This window comes from Neoarius graeffei, chromosome 2 (genome assembly GCF_027579695.1).
Source record: "Neoarius graeffei isolate fNeoGra1 chromosome 2, fNeoGra1.pri, whole genome shotgun sequence".
Lineage (NCBI taxonomy): Eukaryota > Metazoa > Chordata > Actinopteri > Siluriformes > Ariidae > Neoarius > Neoarius graeffei.
Genome location: NC_083570.1, coordinates 121,514,975 through 121,535,065, shown reverse-complemented (window position 1 = coordinate 121,535,065; position 20,091 = coordinate 121,514,975). Strand labels below are relative to the sequence as shown.

General features: G+C 42.9%; 1 protein-coding gene across 2 annotated transcripts; it reads left to right on the top strand.

Annotated features, from left to right (window-relative positions):
* Positions 1 to 7,056: 7,056 nt before the first annotated feature.
* Positions 7,057 to 15,300, top strand: tmem79a (transmembrane protein 79a). Of its 2 annotated transcripts, none has more exons than XM_060915489.1 (6): positions 7,057 to 7,183; positions 12,887 to 12,980; positions 13,079 to 13,700; positions 13,801 to 13,989; positions 14,252 to 14,474; positions 14,677 to 15,300. In XM_060915489.1, the coding sequence occupies exons 3-6, from the start codon at positions 13,262 to 13,264 to the stop codon at positions 14,867 to 14,869; spliced, it is 1,044 nt and encodes a 347-aa protein (XP_060771472.1). In that variant the 5' UTR covers positions 7,057 to 7,183; positions 12,887 to 12,980; positions 13,079 to 13,261; the 3' UTR covers positions 14,870 to 15,300. The 2 variants fall into 2 exon arrangements, with proteins under 2 accessions (XP_060771472.1, XP_060771473.1); XM_060915490.1 differs by lacking the exon at positions 7,057 to 7,183 and adding an exon at positions 7,194 to 7,456.
* Positions 15,301 to 20,091: the final 4,791 nt, after the last annotated feature.

The window sequence follows — 20,091 nt, the reverse complement described above, 5'->3', positions numbered from 1 at the left end:
GTTAATGGTGTTTATTGTTTATGAGGTAAAGGTGTAGATCTGGAGGGTCCTCAGACAGAGTGTTTTGGTAAACTGGGATGTATGGATGCTGTCAGTCCCCACTCGCTTGCTCACTCGAGTTTGTTGATGGTGTAGTGGCTGCTGCTTTATGTCCCGGGGCTCCCTCATGCCTGTGTTACCTTCTGGCTCTCCCCTTTTAGTTATGCTGTCATAGTCTCGCTGGAGTCCCTGCTTGTACTCAGTGCAAAATGTACACGGTTCTTAACCATTAGGTGACACCAGGCACACCTAACAACCTTTCCCCCCCACTCAGTCCCCCTTCCCCCGTCTTCTCTCTCTCTCTCTCTCTCTCTCTCTCTCTCTCATTACACATTGATACTGAGATACCAGTGATGCTGACCTCTCCTGCTTTTCAGACCCACCTGATCCATCCTGATGCCCTACGTCTGGCTGGAGTCTCATCATATTGACGGCCCTATATGGACAGTTGAAAGACACACTTCGAAGATGCTCTGGACACTTACAGTTTTGCTACGATGGTTTAGGATTACAATCACCATGATAACATTAGGTCTACAGTTGTCATGAACAGTTTTACACTCAAGTCTCCATCAATGAACAGTTTATAACTTCAACAAAACAGACTTCCTGTTAAACTATAATGAATTTCCTGGTTACACAGTTGTACTTTGTGACACTATAAGACACAGTTATAGAAGTGCGTTTTTTATAATCATGCTATCTGTTATCACCCAGATGAGGATGGGTTCCCTTTTGAGTCTGGTTCCTCTCAAGGCTTCTTCCTCATGTCGTCTGAGGAAGTTTTTCCTCACCACCGTCACCTCAGGCTTCATCGTCAGGGATAAATATTTTTTTTCGGGATAAGGTTTGCTCATATGTTTAAAGTCTTTATTTTTCTGTAAAGCTGCTTTGTGACAATGTCTTTTGTTAATAGGTTAACAGTGCTATACAAATAAAGTGAGTTGACTTGATTTTTTTATATATATATATATATATATATATATATATATATATATATATATATATATATATATATATATCGTATAGGAGCGGCACGGTGGTGTAGTGGTTAGCGCTGTCGCCTCACAGCAAGAGGGTCCGGGTTCGAGCCCCGTGGCCGGCAAGGGCCTTTCTGTGTGGAGTTTGCATGGTCTCCCTGTGTCTGCGTGGGTTTCCCCCACAGTCCAAAGACATGCAGGTTAGGTTAACTGGTGACTCTAAATTGACCGTAGGTGTGAATGTGAGTGTGAATGGTTGTCTGTGTCTATGTCTCAGCCCTGTGATGACCTGGTGACTTGTCCAGGGTGTACCCCGCCTTTCGCCCATAGTCAGCTGGGATAGGCTCCAGCTTGCCTGCGACCCTGGAGAACAGGATAAAGCGGCTAGAGATAATGAGATTATATATATATATATATATATATATATATATATATATATATAGCGAGAGAGAGAGAGAGATTGATGAGATACATCACAAATGCTATGTAAAGGAGGAGTCAGGATGCCAGGTTGGGGGGGGGGGTTATCATCATCCTCACACTCAGAGATTGAGACTGGGAAACCCCCAGCAACACACCTTTGTGAGCAAGAGCTTAATATACGAGTAGCTGACCGGAAATTGAAGATAGTCAAGTCAAGTTTATTTGTATAGCTCTTTTAACAATAAACATTGTCGCAAAGCAGCTTTACAGAATTTGAACGACTTAAAACATGAGCTAATTTTATCCCTAATCTATCCCCAATGAGCAAGCCTGTGGCGACGGTGGCAAGGAAAAACTCCCTCAGACGACATGAGGAAGAAACCTCGAGAGGAACCAGACTCAAAAGGGAACCCATCCTCATTTGGGCAACAACAGACAGCCTGACTATAATATTAACAGTTTTAACAGATATAACCCTCAGCTGTCCTCATGGGGCCGTCCTTCACAGGAGCGGTGTGATAAAACTCCGACCAGACACAGGGCACCAGGATGGATCAAGCAGGTCCGAGGGGCAGAAGAGGCCAGCATCTCAATCCCAGGATCAACATGTAACTCAGAGGGACAGATTGGGGGGGGGGGGGGGGGAGAGAGAGAGAGAAAGAAAACACAGGTTGTTAGGTATGCCCTAAAAATGACAAGTATTAAATCTGTGTGGTAGACTTGCAGAGACGAGAGTCTTTACATCAGGCATAACACACAACAATGGCATGTTAATATGGTAAAAAATATCATGACCTGCTCTGGCTGGATGCTTGATTGGGTGATGGGAGCACACTCCTCAGCAATGATGAGATGCAGATGGGACCCTTAGGGCTGGCCAAGACAATTCAGTTACATTTCACCGGGTCTGGGACATGCGACAGAATGTCTGACGGCCGATTCCCTGCAGGCTACGATAGCCAGTCGAGGTCTCCACCCTCTCCACCAAAAGATTTCCTGTTGACTCCATGTAACTCAGAGGGACAGATTTGGGGTGGGGGGGAGGGAAAGAAAACACAGGTTGTTAGGTATGCCCAATGTCACCTGAATAAGTAGGAGCAGTATACATATTGCACCGAGTACAAGCAGGGACTCCAGCAACTAACTATGACAGCATAACTAAAAGGAGAGAGCCAGAAGGTAACACAGGCATGAGGGAGTCCCGGGACATAAAGCAGCCAGCCACTACACCGTCAACAAACTCGAGTGAGCAAGCGAGTGGGGACTGACAGCATCCATACATCCCAGTTTACCAAAACACTCTATGTCTGAGGACCCTCCAGATCTACTCCTTTACCTCATAAACACCATTAACAAAAGGCTTGACTAAACAGATATGTTTTCAGCCTAGACTTAAATGCTGAGACTGTGTCTGATTCCCAAACATTACTTGGAAGGCTGTTCCATAACTGTGGGGCTTTGTAAGAAAAGGCTCTGCCCCCTGATGTAGCCTTCACTATATGAGGTAGTAACAAAGCTGAACACCTTGAACCACCATACCCAATGACCACGACTGTGTGAAGTACCTCCTGAAAATCTCCTAGATGATGTGAATGCATCAGTATCAACGATCCCTACTATGACCATCACTGAGACCAACAAGCTGATATACATCACAGCAACAGTGATCCTGGAAATGCTTGGCTATAAGATGGACACAAATCATAAGGTGCAATAGTCACCATGGAAGAGAAGGTTAGAGGCTAAGATCAAGGCGACTCAGAGAGAAGTTAAACAGCTATCAGGACTCCAGAAAAGTATGGCAAGGAAAGGGCTACCTAAGAAATACAGCAAGCTGTCCATACCTGAGGCCCAACAGACTGCCATCCAAAGACTCACAGCCCTGGCTACCCATCTAAGGAGGTACACAAGCAAAGCTGAAGCCAGGAGAATAAATAGGACGTTCTCCACTCAACCATCAAAGGTGTAGGGGAGAGTGGGGAGGAGTGAGCCGCTTTTTTAATTTTTTGGACCCCTAGCCAAAATAAAAGGGCTGAAGTTAAAATGATCCTATGCAAATGAAAGGTATTCAGAGTAGTTGCAACACGAACCAAGTTGTACAACTAATCGTGCAACCATCAGTTCTACAGATGGGAGAAAAAGCCTGTTAATTTTATGGCTCACTCCTCCCGATCTAAGGGAGGTGTGAACCACCCCATGGGGAGGACTGGACCACTGGCTTGAAATCATGAACAAATGACATTTGTCATGAAATACAAACTTTTATTTGAACTGTAACAAATGAAACGTATTAAAAAAAACAAATCAGACTGTAAAACTTGTAAAACAGTAAAGATATAAAAAAAATCTAAAATCTTAACAAAAAAAGTCCAGCTATTATAAGTTTTTTTTTGTAGGAACACATGTTTGCACAGCAGCATTACAGTCTATAAAACATAATTAAACCTGAGGCCTGTCTTTAGCCGAAACACCAAAATAATCTGAAATGAGATACTAGTAATGGGCACGCTTAGCCAAATAACCAACTAACCTAGGCTCACTCCTCCCATGCACTGTGTGGCTCACTCCTCCCAAAACGACCTGCCATTGCTTCTGATGCCAACCTACATTTGAACGGAAGGATGTGGCCCAGGTTATGTCATCACACAATACCATAGTACATGCCTAATAAACAACAACAATGTGATTGTTATCTTGGTTTATTAGACAATAGGATGAAAAAACATGCTAAGTGAAATATTTACTTACTACCTTGAATTTTAGACTTTTGTTCTCCTATTGTGAGCAGGGTGCCAGGCTTCCATCCACTGTGGGTTGAAGTCAGGGGAATTCCCTGGTGACTTCATATGACAAGTTAACTGGGATAAACCCTGGCTAAATTTAGAAAAATTTTAAGTGGTTCACTTCTCCCCATGGCTCACTCCTCCCCACTCTCCCCTACACCCAGTGGCAGGGTAATAACAACATGGTTCCAGATCCAGCAAGGCTGGAGACTTAACAACACTGGAAAGGGGTATGGGATTAGGAAAAATCACATAATGACAGTGCTCAGTGACTAATAGACCTGAGAGCCAAATACAGCAATCTCTCTGAACAAGACCCAGTAAACATCACTGTGGCAGACATCCAAGTAAGAGTCTCAAAAATGAAGAACTGGACAGGACCAGGCCCGGATATGGTTCACACCTACTGGCTAAATAAGCTAACCTCATTACATAAGTGCTTGGCAGAACAGATGAACCAGCTGCTCATGGATGAGACTCACCTGGAATGGCTGACTGAAGGTTGGACAATTCTGATCCTGAAGGACCCACAGAAGGGAGCAGTCCCATCCAACTACCACCTGATAACCTGCCTCTGCACAACATGGAAGCTCCTGTCAGGCATCATAGTGGATAAAATGAGTAGGCACATGAGTCAATACATGAGTGAGGTCCAGAAAGGACCACCAGAGGAGCAAAACATCAGCTACTGTCAGACAGTGCAGTAGCTCAATACTACAGAACCAGACATACCAATCTGTGCACTGCCTGGATCAACAACAAGAAAGCCTATGACTTGATGCCCCACACATGGATCCTGGAATGCTTGAAACTGTACAACAACAACTGGACTCTCAGAACCTTCATCAATAACTCAATGAGGCTGTAGAAAACAACCCTAGAGGCCAACTTCAAGCCAATAACACAGATCACCCTCAAGTGTGGCATATACCAAGGAGATGCCCTGTCCCCGCTGCTGTTCTGCATAGGACTGAACCTCCTCAGCTAGATCATCACCAAGAGTGGCTATGGATACAGACTGTGAAATGGAGCAACCATCAGCCACCTCCTCTACATGGATGACATCAAGCTGTATGCCAGGTTTGAGTGAGACATTGGCTCACTGATCCACACCACCAGGATCTACAGCAATGACATTGGAATGTCATTCGGACTAGATAAGTGTGCCCGGATAGTAACAAAGAGGGAAAGCAGTCAGAAATGAGGGGGTGAGGCTACCAAATGGCATAATAGGAGACATGGAAGACAGCTATAAGTACATTGGAATCCTGCAAGCAAATGGCAACCATGAAGAGGCCACAAGGAAAGCAGCAACAGTCAAATACCTACAGAGGGTAAGGTAAGTCCTGAGAAGTCAACTGGATGGGAAGAACAAGGTCCAGGCCATCAATACCTCCGCTCTGCCGGTCATCGGATATCCTGCTGGCATACACTGCTTTGGGTGTGTGTGCGTGTGTTCACTGCTTCAGATGGGTTAATTGCAGAGGATGAATTTCACTGTGTGCTTGAGTGTGCATGTGACGAATAAAGGCTTCTTCTTCTTCTAATTCTTCTTAATAAGCTGGCCAAAGGAGGAGATAGAGGCCACTGACATCAGGAGAAAAAAAAACTCTTGACAATGCATGGAGGGTTTTACCCCAAGTCCAGCATCCAGCAGAATGAAGGAGGCCGAGGACTAGTGAGCATCAGAGCCACTATCCAGGATGAAACAAAACAGATCCATAAGTACTGTACATCAGGACGATGGCCCCAAATGATGAAGTGCTTAGTAAATACCTCAGTCAGCAGAAACCTTAGAATGAAGTGCAAGAGGAACCATCATGAAAAGACAAACCACTGCATGGGATGTACCACTGGCAGATAGAAGAAGTGGCTGATATTGAAAAATTCTACCAGTGGCTGTATAAAGCTGGACTGGAAGACGGCACAGAGACACTAATCGTAGCTGCACAGGAACAGGCCCGAAGCACAAGATCGATAGAGGCCGGGGTCTACCACATGAGGCAGGACCCCAGGTGCAGACTGTGTAAAGATGCCCCCAAGACAATCCAGCACATAACAGCAGGGTGTAAGATGCTAGCAGGAAGAGCGTGCATGGAACGCCAAAACCAAGTGGCTGGCATAGCATACAGAAACATCTGAGCTGAGTGTGGACTAGAAGTCCCAAAGTCAAAGTGGGACACACTTCTGAAGGTGGTTGAGAATGACCAAGCTAAGATTCTGTGGGACTTCCAGATACAGATTTGCAAACTGGTAATAGCTAACCAATTGGACATGGCTGTGGTGATAGATGTGGCAATACCAAGTGACAATAACATCAGGAAAAAGAAACTTGAAAAGCTCGAAAAGTATCAAGTGCTGAAAGAAGAGCTAGAAAAGATATGGAAGATGAAGACAACAGTGGTCTCCATGGTGATAGGAGCCCTCGGTGCAGTGACCTCCAAACTGGGAGAGTGGCTTCAACAGATCCCAGGAACAACATCCAAGATCTCTGTCCAGTAAAGTGCAATCCTAGGAACAGCTAAGATACTGCACAGGACCCTCAAACTCCCAGGCCTCTGGTAGAGGACCCGAGCTTGAGGGGAAAAAAAAAACACCCAAAGGAAGGGCAAGTGGGAGATATATATGCATTCATGTATTTTCCTAAAAATAAGTAAATTGTTGAGTTATAGACCATAAACATATTTAATAAATTATTCCCCAAGACTTGAATAATATACTGCAATAACCATTGGCAACCAGAAGGGGCGTGGCTTTGTTTTGTTTTGCTTATAAAAGCTTCCTCCTTTATTTAAAGCTTTTTGTTTTTCTAATGTCTTTCTTTAGAAACCACAACCTGTCTCTCAGTGACTTGATTTACCTGACACACCTATGTAACCTCAGCATGAGCCAATCAGCAGAGGAGGAAACAGCACACACACACACACAGGACTGAGTGGACAGGAAATGGAAGATCAGGTAAGAAAAGTGCTGTAGATTTAGTTTAGTTCAAATATGGATTAATATAATATACATGCTGTCTCTCTCTGTTTCTGTCTCTGCCTGTTGATATGTCTGTCTGTCTCTTTCTTTATCTCTCTACCTGTCTGTCTCTCTATCGATCTGCCTGCCTGTCTGTCTTGCTGTCTGAGTGGAATGTCTGGCTGAAAAATGAAGTTTGGTTTGATGCGTTCCTTTCAAATAAAGCAGCCTAAAAATAATGACACCCAAAACAGTTTCTGCTTCAGCAGTGTAAGTTCGACTGAATCACTGGTTGACTAGTTAAACTTATTAGACGTGTAAACATACTGTTTTATTTATATATACAGTTAGGTCCATATATATTTGGACACTGACACAAATTTTGTTTTTTTACCTGTTTACTGAAACATATTCAGGTTATAGTTATATAATGGACATGGACATAAAGTCCAGACTTTCAGCTTTCATTTGAGGGTATCCACATTAAAATTGGATGAAGGGTTTAGGAGTTTCAGCTCCTTAACATGTGCCACCCTGTTTTTAAAGGGACCAAAAGTAATTGGACAATTGACTCAAAGGCTATTTCATGGGCAGGTGTGGGCAATTCCTCCGTTATGTCATTCTCAATTAAGCAGATAAAAGGCCTGGAGTTGATTTGAGGTGTGGTGCTTGCATTTTGAAGATTTTGCTGTGAAGAAAATATGCGGTCAAAGGAGCTCTCCATGCAGGTGAAACAAGCCATCCTTAAGCTGCGAAAACAGAAAAAACCCATCCGAGAAATTGCTACAATATTAGGAGTGGCAAAATCTACAGTTTGGTACATCTTGAGAAAGAAAGAAAGCACTGGTGAACTCCTCAATGCAAAAAGACCTGGACGCCCATATACGACAACAGTGGTGGATGATCGCAGAATAATTTCCATGGTGAAGAGAAACCCCTTCACAACAGCCAACCAAGTGAACAACACTCTCCAGGAGGTAGGCGTATCAATATCCAAATCTACCATAAAGAGAAGACTGCATGAAAGTAAACACAGAGGGTTCACTGCATGGTGCAAGCCACTCATAAGCCTCAAGAATAAAAAGGCTAGATTGGACTTTGCTAAAAAACATCTAAAAAAAAAGCCAGCACAGTTCTGGAAGAACATTCTTTGGACAGATGAAACCAAGATCAACCTCTACCAGAATGATGGAAAGAAAAAAGTATGGCGAAGGCGTGGTACAGCTCATGATCCAAAGCATACCACATCATCTGTAAAACACGGCGGAGGCAGTGTGATGGCTTGGGCATGCATGGCTGCCAGTGGCACTGGGTCACTAGTGTTTATTGATGATGTGACACAGGACAGAAGCAGCTGGATGAATTCTGAGGTATTCAGAGACATACTGTGTGCTCAAATCCAGGCAAATACAGCCAAACTGATTGGTCGGCGTTTCATAATACAGATGGACAATGACCCAAAACATAAAGCCAAAGCAACCCAGGGGTTTATTAAAGCAAAGAAGTGGAATATTCTTGAATGGCCAAGTCAGTCACCTGATCTCAACCCAGTTGAGCATGCATTTCACTTGTTAAAGACTAAACTTCAGACAGAAAGGCCCACAAACAAACAGCAACTGAAAACCGCTGCAGTAAAGGCCTGGCAGAGCATTAAAAAGGAGGAAACACAGCATCTGGTGATGTCCATGAGTTCAAGACTTCAGGCAGTCATTGCCAACAAAGGATTTTCAACCAAGTATTCGAAATGAACATTTTATTTACAATTATTTAATTTGTCCAATTATTTTTGAGCCCCTGAAATGAAGGGATTGTGTTTAAAAAATGCTTTAGTTCCTCACATTTTTATGCAATCATTTTGTTCAACCCACTGAATTAAAGCTGAAAGTCTGAACTTCAACTGCATCTGAATTGTTTTGTTCACAATTCATTGTGGTAATCTACAGAACCAAAATTAGAAAAATGTTGTCTCTGTCCAAATATTTATGGACCTAACGGTGTGTGTGATATATATAATTACACACACATCAGTAGATGTTCAACCAGTAACACACCAATGTGTCTTTCTTCCTTTGTCTCCTGTCTCTCTCTCTCTCTCTCTCTCTCTCTTTGTTGTAGCTTTATTGTTGCAGGATAAGAGGTCATCATGTGATGTGGTGTTACTGATGGAATGCACATATTGTGTATAATGAAGTGTCATAAACGTCCCCAGGCAAAGTGAATAATGTATGATGCCTGTGATGGACCATCCCATCTATCCAGTGGATTTAAACTTCTTACTGGAGATGAATGAAATGAATGAATGAATAGTTCAGGGTATACTGAATGGCAGTAAGAGGAGAACCTGATGGGCCTGGTAAAGCTTCTCCTGTTTCCATGTTTGGTTACTAGCGAAGAACTTTGAATTGACCTCATGCAAGGATTTCTCTCAGATTCACCAATCCTCCACTACACTCAGTCTTTCAGACTTGCCAAGACTGTTTAGGATGGTGTGTGAGTTTCTCTGAGTTTGCTGGTAGTGGTAGGTAAAGTGGAGGAACAGCATTCTTAGACTGGAGAGAGAGAAGGCAGAGCCTGCATTACTGAAATTTCACCATGAAATTCCTCCACTGAAGCTCAGCTATGCACTTTTACAGGAACCTGCACCATTATGCTGTTTGATGAAGGTGGCATACACGTTTCATTGTCTGTCATATGTTTGCATGTATGTATCCCATGATTCTGTCCAGCAGGCAGTGTGGGGCAACCCTGGAGGAACAGGCGTGGTGCATGTACATGTAGAAGTTACTGATAATCATTTTGACCTCAGCTGATGTACATAAAGCACTGCATCAGCTTTAACATTCTCAATGATTATGAATATTTTATCAACCCAACAGAGGCTTTGGGATGAGTGAATATCGCTGTTTGTCGGTATCCTGTATCTGGGCAGCATTGTGATATCCTGTGACCTTCAAAACGCGTCTCAAACTGTTTGTTTAGGTGAAACTTTGTAGTTCATGAGAGAAAGGCATCAAGCAGCTGTCTCCTACTTCAGGTACAGGTTTACACGTACAGATTGCAGCTTGGGGCGGCACGGTGGTGTAGTGGTTAGCGCTGTCGCCTCACAGCAAGAAGGTCCTGGGTTCGAGCCCCGGGGCCGGCGAGGGCCTTTCTGTGCGGAGTTTGCATGTTCTCCCCGTGTCCGCGTGGGTTTCCTCCGGGTGCTCCGGTTTCCCCCACAGTCCAAAGACATGCAGGTTAGGTTAACTGGTGACTCTAAATTGACCGTACGTGTGAATGTGAGTGTGAATGGTTGTCTGTGTCTGTGTCAGCCCTGTGATGACCTGGCGACTTGTCCAGGGTGTACCCCGCCTTTCGCCCGTAGTCAGCTGGGATAGGCTCCAGCTTGCCTGCGACCCTGTAGAAGGATAAAGCGGCTACAGATGATGAGATGAGATTGCAGCTTGTGAGCTAACTTGCACTAAGTCCTATATTTTGGCCTTGCGTTATTCTTGGAGCACTCCTCCAAGAATAACTGTTCACTCTTGGAGTAGAACAGCTTGTGTTCTACTGCATTCTGTTGTGTTATGTGATGTTTGCACAGCTCTGTACCAACTCTTGCAATATTTTGTTTCCTGTTTTGTCCTAATATTTGTTGTTTGCACTGTCTAAGCACCCCTTGGTCCATATGAAAACGACATATCATTTTTCTGTATGCTGTGTGTGTGTGTGTGTGTGTGTGTGTGTGTGTGTGTGTGTAAGAATGATAAAGTTGAGTTGATAGCCATGTGATTGCCAAGAAAGACTGAGAAAACAAAGTAAACTAAAGATTTATTAGCTAGGAACATGAGAATATGCTCAAACCAAACTACATTACAAAAAATTCAGAATCATTCTGAATCAATTCTGTGCTTTTTCTGATGTTCAAGTGTGATTCTGTTTCATCTGTCTGTCTCTCGGTGTCTTGCTTCTTCATTAATTCTCTGTAATTCCAGGTGACACGAAGGAGGCGAGTACCGAGCTAAACTAATCTCAACTTTGAGATGATGTGATTGAGGCGACTACCAGGGGAAGTGAGGGATACTGTTGACCGATAGATGACACCAACATTGAGTTATAAATAAATATATGAAAGGGACACCGAGGTAACCAGAGCCTGGAATGTCCACTAGTCAGCTCCAAGGCGATGGGCAATGGCCATTTAGGAAGTGAAAACCTGTTTATTTCCGGTGTTTAGGAGTTACTCAGTCTTCACATTTAGTAGAATGGGTAGGGCGTTCGGAGCAGTTGGGGGTTTGGTGCCTTGCTCAAGGGCACTTCAGCCATTCCTCTTGGTCTAGGGAATCAAACCAGTGACCTTTTGAAGAAGAAGAAGAAGAAGAAGAAACCTTTATTTGTCACGTGCACACGTCAAGCACAGTGAAATTCATCCTCTGCATTTAACCCATCTGAAGCAGTGAACACACGCGTGCACACACACCCAGAGCAGTGGGCAGCCACACTACAGCGCCCGGGGAGCAGTCAGGGGTTCGGTACCTTGCTCAAGGGCACTTCAGCCCAAAGCCACCCCACATTAACCTAACTGGTCCTAAAGCTGCTTCTCAAGCCATTAAGCCATGGCTTCTCCTGACAAGCCAGTCTTCTTACATTAAGTGACAAAGGTCATTTGGCCAATACATTTAGGAAAAGTTCAGATTTTTTCAGTTGCACTTCTCAGAAATCTGGAAGTGGTTAAGACACTGGACTACTGGTCATGAGTTCAAATCTCAGCACCACCACCTCGAGCCAGAAACATCAGTGACCCCTCACACCCTCATTATGGACTGTTCTCCCCTCTGGAAAGAGGTTCTGCAGCATTCGGTGCAGGACCACCAGGTTCTGTAACAGCTTTTTCCCCCAGGTCACCAGACTGCTGAACTCCAAACCCAAACGCTAAACTTCTATTTATAACTTGAACATTCCAAATTCCACAGGTCACTTTATACTATCGCACTTTATAATGTTTCTGCTGCTGCATAATTTAATTTAATACTCTTCATATTTATTTCTGTGCTGAGCCAATTTGCAACAAAATTTTGTTTGGTGTACACGAATGACAATAAAGGTTGTCCAAGCTGCCACTGCTGGACCCTTTAACAAGGCCTTTTAACACTTAAATGCTCAGTTGCTAAATGAGAAATGTTCTTTCAACTCTAAGTCGCTCAGGATCAGGGTGTCTGCTGAATGACTTGAACGTAAACAGATGTAGATTGAGGTTCCTAATGAACAAGCCAGAGGTGATGGTGGTGAAATATAAGCTCTCTTTCTCATGGATCCAGAACCAGAGTCTAAAGGGAACCTGTCCTCTTCTGGGCGATACCAGACTGTGTGATCATTAGAGTGTACAGGTGTAGATGAGTAGGCAGGATGTTCGGTATGAGCAGCACGTGGAAGTCTGTAAGTTCCACGAGTGTTTCTGTGGACTTTTGCAACTAAAATAAAAACCAGTGTCTTAAAATTCAAGTGTACAGTTTCATCCTCAGGTGTGGTAAGGGTGTATAAACTGATCTATTGAAAGATATTGAATATGTTCTCTGTGATACAGTCTGTTTCCCATGAAGCTACAAAAACCGGGTTAACGCTCAACCACAAGTCGTTTCCTGATCATCGGTCACCTGCAAATGCTTTGTCCTTCTTTGTGTGTCACTTGTTCTGTTTTTTTGTTTTTTTTTTCCCACACAGATCAGATTTCATCCACCATCTTAACTGAACAGCAAAGATTTTCCTCTAACAACCTCACGGAGCTCTGTGCTGTTTTTCTTCCCTCTCCTCCTGTGTAGGTGTTTCACACGCTGATAACTGGATCAGTTAATGAGTAATTCTCAGAGTGGACTTTGTTTCTTATCCGTCTTTCTTTCGTCTTGCTTTCTTCAGGAACCACCAGTGATTTTGAAAAGAAGAAACTTGTTGACATCTTACCTTTTATTGAATTTGACCTCCTGCACATGTGCCGTGAATCTGGTTGGACAATCTGACTTTGAGAGCGAGAGAGATACACACACACTTTTGATCTAAAGGAGAGAAAGGCATACAGAGAGGATCCACACCCATGCAGCAATGGAAGAAAAACAGTTTCCAGTCTTTCACCGAGAACCATCCAGAGAAGAAGGAATGAATGAAAGACAGGAGGTAGAAAACGGAGACGAAGAAAGGCTAGATGACAGAGAGGAGAGGTCGACGGGTCAGGAGAGCAAGACGGAGAGCGAGAGACAGCTGGATGGAGGACAGGAGACATGGAGGGATGAAGGAGATGGATCATTGGCTGATGATGAAGATGAAGGTGATGATGATGATGATGGACATGCAATGAGTTTTGCGTTCACTCCTCTGGTGAAGATTGTGAGGAAAACGGCTGAAAAACAAATGGAGTGCGACGAGGTTGGTGTTGACTATCTCAAAGCCACTGATGTCAGCATTGACGATGTCAGCGTTGACTATGTCAAAGCCAGTGATGTCTGCACACACTGGGAGAACACAAAGCAGAGTCCTCAGAGCCGTGAGCAAAAACTTTCACTGTTTGTTTGTAATTTATCAATATTTTAAAATTTAATTCCTGTACATTTTGTGAAATCTGTTTTCTTTATTTTCTCTCTCAGGTTGTGTGTGTTGTGGTGAGATGATGAGCTCGGTCGTGTGTCTTTTAGTGGGTGTCGTGATATTTCCTCTCCTGGTGTGGGGGGGTCATGACCTCTTGCCGTTAGACCTCCCCACGCTCAGGACCGCCCCCACCAGGCTGGTGTACACACTGCGCTGTGCGCTCTTCGCCACCTTCCCCATCATACTCGGTCAGTTAGTATAAATTTGCATGTAGCAGCCACATGCTTTGCAATTTCATCATAACTTTATTAATTATGTAAGAAAAACTAAGAGTTAACTAATGTCTGGAAAAATGCAGGCTACAGTACGGCGAGCTACAATAACACACAGTATTGTTTGTTTACACGGTTAATTGTCATCCCCGCTGCTCTCAGCCAGTCAGAACACACTTTCTGTGGTAAAGAATGATGGGATATGATTTGACAAATTGTGTGTGTGCATATGTTTCAGGTGTGTTGGTACATGGCGTGTCCCGTCTGAAGTTCAGTTCTCTGAATCCTTTGTTTGAGGGGAAGCGTGTGAGTCGTCACACACTCGTCCACATAACCTACGTCCACGATTCTCTCCGTCTCTTCCTGCTGTTCTTCGTGCAGCTCGCCGTGACATCGACGTACATTCACCAGGACGCTCTCAAACTCATCCCACTGTTCACCATAGTCTTCGTCTTCGGCAGGTGTGTGTGTGTGTGTGTGTGTGTGTGTTAACCATTCCTTAATGGAGACTTGATTTGTGTGTGTGTGTGTGTGTGTTAACCATTCCTTAATGGAGACTTGATTTGTGTGTGTGTGTGTGTGTGTGTTAACCATTCCTTAATGGAGACTTGATTTGTGTGTGTGTGTGTGTGTGTGTGTGTGTGTGTGTGTGTGTGTTTGCAGGTTGATCTACTGGCCAAGTGTGTGTTTCAGCAGTAGTGTGCGTGTGTTGGGGTTCTCCCTCTCCTTCACACCTGTTCTTGCTCTGGTGGGACTCAATCTCTACTTCGTCTGCTCCTCAACAGGAGAGGGGGCTGTGTTTGATGTAACTCCACCGACCACACCCCCACCCCCTAAAGCTAGGTGGTGGGGTTGAAGAATAAACACGCTAATAAATAAAACTCTGACTCACTGCTCATGTGCAGGACATTATGGGCAACACACACTGAATAACCATTGTGATGAGACGTCTTGCTCGAATGGAGATCTGTCTTCTAGAGATTGCGCAACGTGAAATCCTGAAGAGTTGATTTCCTGTATTTTCCCCCACTTCCTGTTTACACCTCCTGGAGTCAGGACTCAGTACTGGACCTTTTAGTCTTAAGAATAATCTGTATTTTTTTTTTTAAATTATATAAATTGCAATATAAACTTCATAATGATGGTGTTTACTGTGTGATTAACCCTTTTATTCATACGTGATTAGAAGTCTTTTGAAATTTTAGTTTTTGTTACTCAGATCTGCTTAGTCATATTATGAATTTACACTTTTACTGAAAAATCTGTTTTTTTAAGTTATTGAACTTTCCGTGTATTTTATATATAATATATAAGTACATATTATAAAGGTTTTTTTTAAGAAAAAAATGCAACACCTTTTAAAAAATGTCCTTTTCATTAAACCAAGTTATTTCTGTTTTTGTTGAAATATCCCTGCTCACTCATTTAATTTATTCAGTATTTTCCTTTTCTGACTGCATTATAATTAAACCTGTCATTAAATAACTTATCAGATTATCACAGTTTACACAGCTGTTAAGTTTAATGTTATGTGCTATTTGTGAGTAATAATTCCAGTGTGTTCTTACTTTAGTGTGTTTTTGCTCCTCAGTGTTGAACCCATTCCCTGCTCCCACTGCACACAGCCTCAGGGGCCTCTGACTTATTGCAGTTCACTATTCTGCCCCCCAGGTGGCGAGGTAACTTAATTCCTCACCCAATCAGTGTTTTGAGGGAAGACGATAGCTGATTTTATGACGAAAGCTTGATAGAAATGTGTTTGGACTGTTTCAGGAGATTTTTAAACATGTGTCCAAATTGCTCTGCTAGCAATCTCTTACACAAGCAGCGGATTCATGAAGCTTTCACACGAACTGGCGTCAAAAAAAATCTATTTATTCTGTTCTTTGAATCAAAAAGCACAAAAACATGTAACCTGCATGCATAGAAATAAAAAGGGACATTTTATATGGATACATATCAGGTTGAGACATGGATTAAAAACACATTCAAAATTAATAACATTTATTTTTATCCTGGTTATAAACAATGATGGGAACATATGGATTTACATTAACGTTAAGGTTTTTAATGAGAGGATTAAACCTACTAAGTTCCAGCTAATCTCATGGCTAATGTTCTGACCTCCTGTTAAGAAGCAGCAAATCAGCAGCTTTCAGCGTAGACTGTCTTTCAGATTGTTCAAATGTAGGTCATAAAAAGAACTTTCCCGACACCCAGTTATTTTTGTTTAGTGAATGAAAGCTACTGAATTTGAATCACAGACTTCCAATTTTATTAGATTTTTTTAAATTGAGCAATTAATGACTAAAGCCACATGGCTGTAAATTCTCTGATATTTTTTCCTGCTTCACCATGACCCAATACAAGATACTACGTCATGCATCACGTGGTGGGCTTTCCCCGTTCACGCAAGGCATTGTGAGATACAAATTTGAAACAGGAGAGAAAAATGAAGGACGCGAGTGTGCAAATGAACCGTGAAAGAGCGACTACAGTAACGGAAAGCGAGAAGAAAAGACATTATGTTATATACGAAGGAAAGGAAACGCAGGACCAAACTAATAAATATCGGCGCTCAGCAAGCACCTCGGTGTGATCAGTAGTCTGGTAGGCAGGGAAGGGGACCCGGAAATTATAACTACAATAAGGTTTTTCGATTGATTTTGCATTGTATGTGGTCTAGAGATGAATTTTAGCTTGGTTGCTAAAAGTTGCATTTTGGGCATTTTTTTCTCATTTGCATAATTTATTCACAATTTGAAAAAATCTAATTTTTGGTGAGATGTGGCTCTTGTGTGGTAAAAGTGTCACCTCACAGGAAGAAGGTCCGGGTTTGAGCCCCGTGGCCAGCGAGGGCCTTTCTGTGTGGAGTTTGCATGTTCTCCCCATGTCCGTGTGGGTTTCCTCCGGGTGCTCCGGTTTCCCCCACAGTCCAAAGACATGCAGGTTAGGTTAACTGGTGACTCTAAATTGAGCGTAGGTGTGAATGTGAGTGTGAATGGTTGTCTGTGTCTTTGTGTCAGCCTGTGATGACCTGGCGACTTGTCCAGGGTGTACCCCGCCTTTCACCCGTAGTCAGCTGGGATAGGCTCCAGCTTGCCTGCGACCCTGTAGAACAGGATAAAGCGGCTAGAGATAATGAGATGATTTAAGGATTTGAAAAATTTGGGGATATGTTTTCTAATCACAACCATTATAATATTATGTATATATTCATAATTCAAAGACAACAAGAAAGAATATGTAACTTCACACACTATTCATTTTTAAAGATGATCAATAATAATAAAGATGATAAAGATATCTTTATTTTTTTTCCCTTTAACTTGTCTTATATTCTTTGCCCTTCCTTCTTATGCTGTAGTCTGCGTCCTGCTCTGATTTCTAAATGTCTTTTTACTGCCTTTATCTGTGAAGCACTTTGGGTCAACTGCTGCTGTTTTTAAATGTGCTATATAAATAAACTGAGTTGGCATGTTTTGACATTAATATTTTAACAAATCAGTTCACATATGTACATTACAGTTCAAATTATATAAATGTACATTATAATCAATGAGCCGCTGTATACTTTAGTCCTCTTCATCATTTTCTGCATCATCAGGTTTATCAGTGGGTTCTGTGTGGGGATTTTAGCAGCCATCACCTCCTTCACAGTTCCAGTAGTCAGTGCAGAACAATCTTTCCTTTCTACGTTTACAGTTCTTTTGGCATGACTTGCACCCACAACTCACGACATCCAAAAGCTGGGGAGGAGCCACTGGTTGGATGGATAGTGCAGGCATAACTGCTTGTTCAGTCACTATCCACCCAAAGCTAGTGATTGTCTTTTGCTATTTCCAGTGGCCTATCCTTGGGTGCAGCTTTCCACAACAACACCTGAAGGTGAGCCCGCTGAGTGTGGAGTTGGAGGTTTTCATCTGTTGGTAGCAGTTTCTTCAGAGCACGTGGCTTCTTCTTCCTTTTGAAAACCTTGTATCTGGCTTCAGCCATGTTCCTACTATCTTTCTGCCCATACAGGATGAGGAAGAAGTTTGTGCTTGCCTTCATCAGATCATCTTCAGTAGCTGACTCTTCTCCAACTAGGTCTAGTTCTGTTACATTGCACTGCTGCAAGGCTTTGATCGCAGATATCTTCCCTTTTCCACAAGGGTATGAAGCACTGTCACATCCAGAGACGGCATGCATCACAAGTAGCCCTTTGCATTTGTCACGAAGATTAGCAACTGTTCTGTTGATTTGACAGCGTAGACCCTTCCTGATCCCACTTCTCCATCTGCACTTCTGCTGCAATTTCATATTTCCATGTCCAGTAGACAAGAAGTACAAATACATCAGTATCATCACTGACTATTCGGATGGTGTTTGCACTTTTCTCAGCAGCCTTCAGCATGTAGCTTATCAATGTGATATCAGCTTCATCATGAGTGACTTCTGCTTCATCTCTGCTGACCATGTAGACATTGAGTCCCAAGTCATATGAGCAGAGCAACTGAGTTTTCGCTTGTTGGCTGTGTTTTTCATCACTGCCTCTCGCCCCACAAGTGGTGTCATGTGGTCTATGTTATACTCAGTTGAGCCCTCCCTGCCACGCCTTTGTCGCTCATGGTCCTTAGCACTTTGACCATCGTATCTGTCAAACAGGATGTGCTCCCATGTACTTGTTTCCTATTCTAGCTTTCATGCTTTCTACCAGGTCTCCAACATGTCCTGTTCCTGGTGCTGGCCAGACAATGTGATACAAGAGTTGGTTTCCATCAATCAGCATGACATCAGACTTCAAAGGCTCCTCTGTGACTCCCAGATGTTTTACAAGAATTGATTTGTTTCCTTTCCTCAAGCATCCTAATTCATCAACTAATGCAGATGGAACTGCGCAAAGTTCATATTGGAGTACCTCTTCTAGATCAACATCTCTCTGCGGCCATCTTAGAATTCAGACGGCAACATCTGTATTTTGAAAGAAGTGACCCCTGACAGTCATTCTGGCCAAATATGGCTTTTTGTATCACCACACAAGAACCATATCTTACCAAAAATTTGATTTTTGCTAATTATGAATAAATTATGCAAATTAGAAACATTGCCCAAAGTGCAACTTTTAGCAACCAAGCTAAAATTCATCTGTAGACCACATACAATGCAAATCAATCAAAAAACCTTCTTGTAGTTATAATTTCTGGGTTCACTATGGTGCATATAGGACTGGCTATCAGACTACAGCTGTTCGTTTAGAGACAGAATGATGGAACTGTCAGTGCACGCTCAAAGGTAAACCTGTAGATGGCAGTAATGCAACACTGTGGATGCCAGCTGCTGTAAAACCCAAAAGAAGAAGGTGGTAAACCTGCGCATGCGCACACGGACTTCCTCTGTCTGCTTGACTGCGATTTCATGAACATTATTTGCTTTAATCCCCTCAAATTAAGTAACTTCCCAGCCACAGAATGGCCTGATGTTTTGTGAGATATTACAGAAATAAACATATCACAATGACCACATTTCAGACGGAACTAAATTTCATTGATTTTATGAAATTGCAAGGCTGTCCAGCTTTCAGTACCAAGAAAATTTCCGATTGAACAAAAGGGAGTTTTATGATGCTGTCTGCCTTGGACACCAATGGCCACTAAAGTATTTGCCAATGGTGTGTGCACATGTGGGAAATCCTTCAATGGTGACCATGCTATGCCATGTACTATATGAAGGGCGGTTTCATATATCAAAGACACAATAACATCTGTGATCTATTTGCCAACCTGCTGAATGATATTTGCCATGATGTCCAAGTGGAACCTCAGTTTCAGCCACTCGCAGGTGAAGCACTGGAAAACAGCGCCAACGCATCTGATGAAGCCCGTCTGGACACAAGTGCTCGTGGTTTTTGGCAAAGGGGGCAATGTGCATCCTTCGATGTAATGATCTTCCATCCTTTCACAAAGACCCACCAAAACCAGAAACTACAATCTGCCTTTACTTCCAGTGAAAACAAGAAGAAACACCATTAAAACCAACACATCACTGAAACTGAACATGGCTCCTTCAGCCCTTTGGTTTGTATGGAGGAAGTGGGAG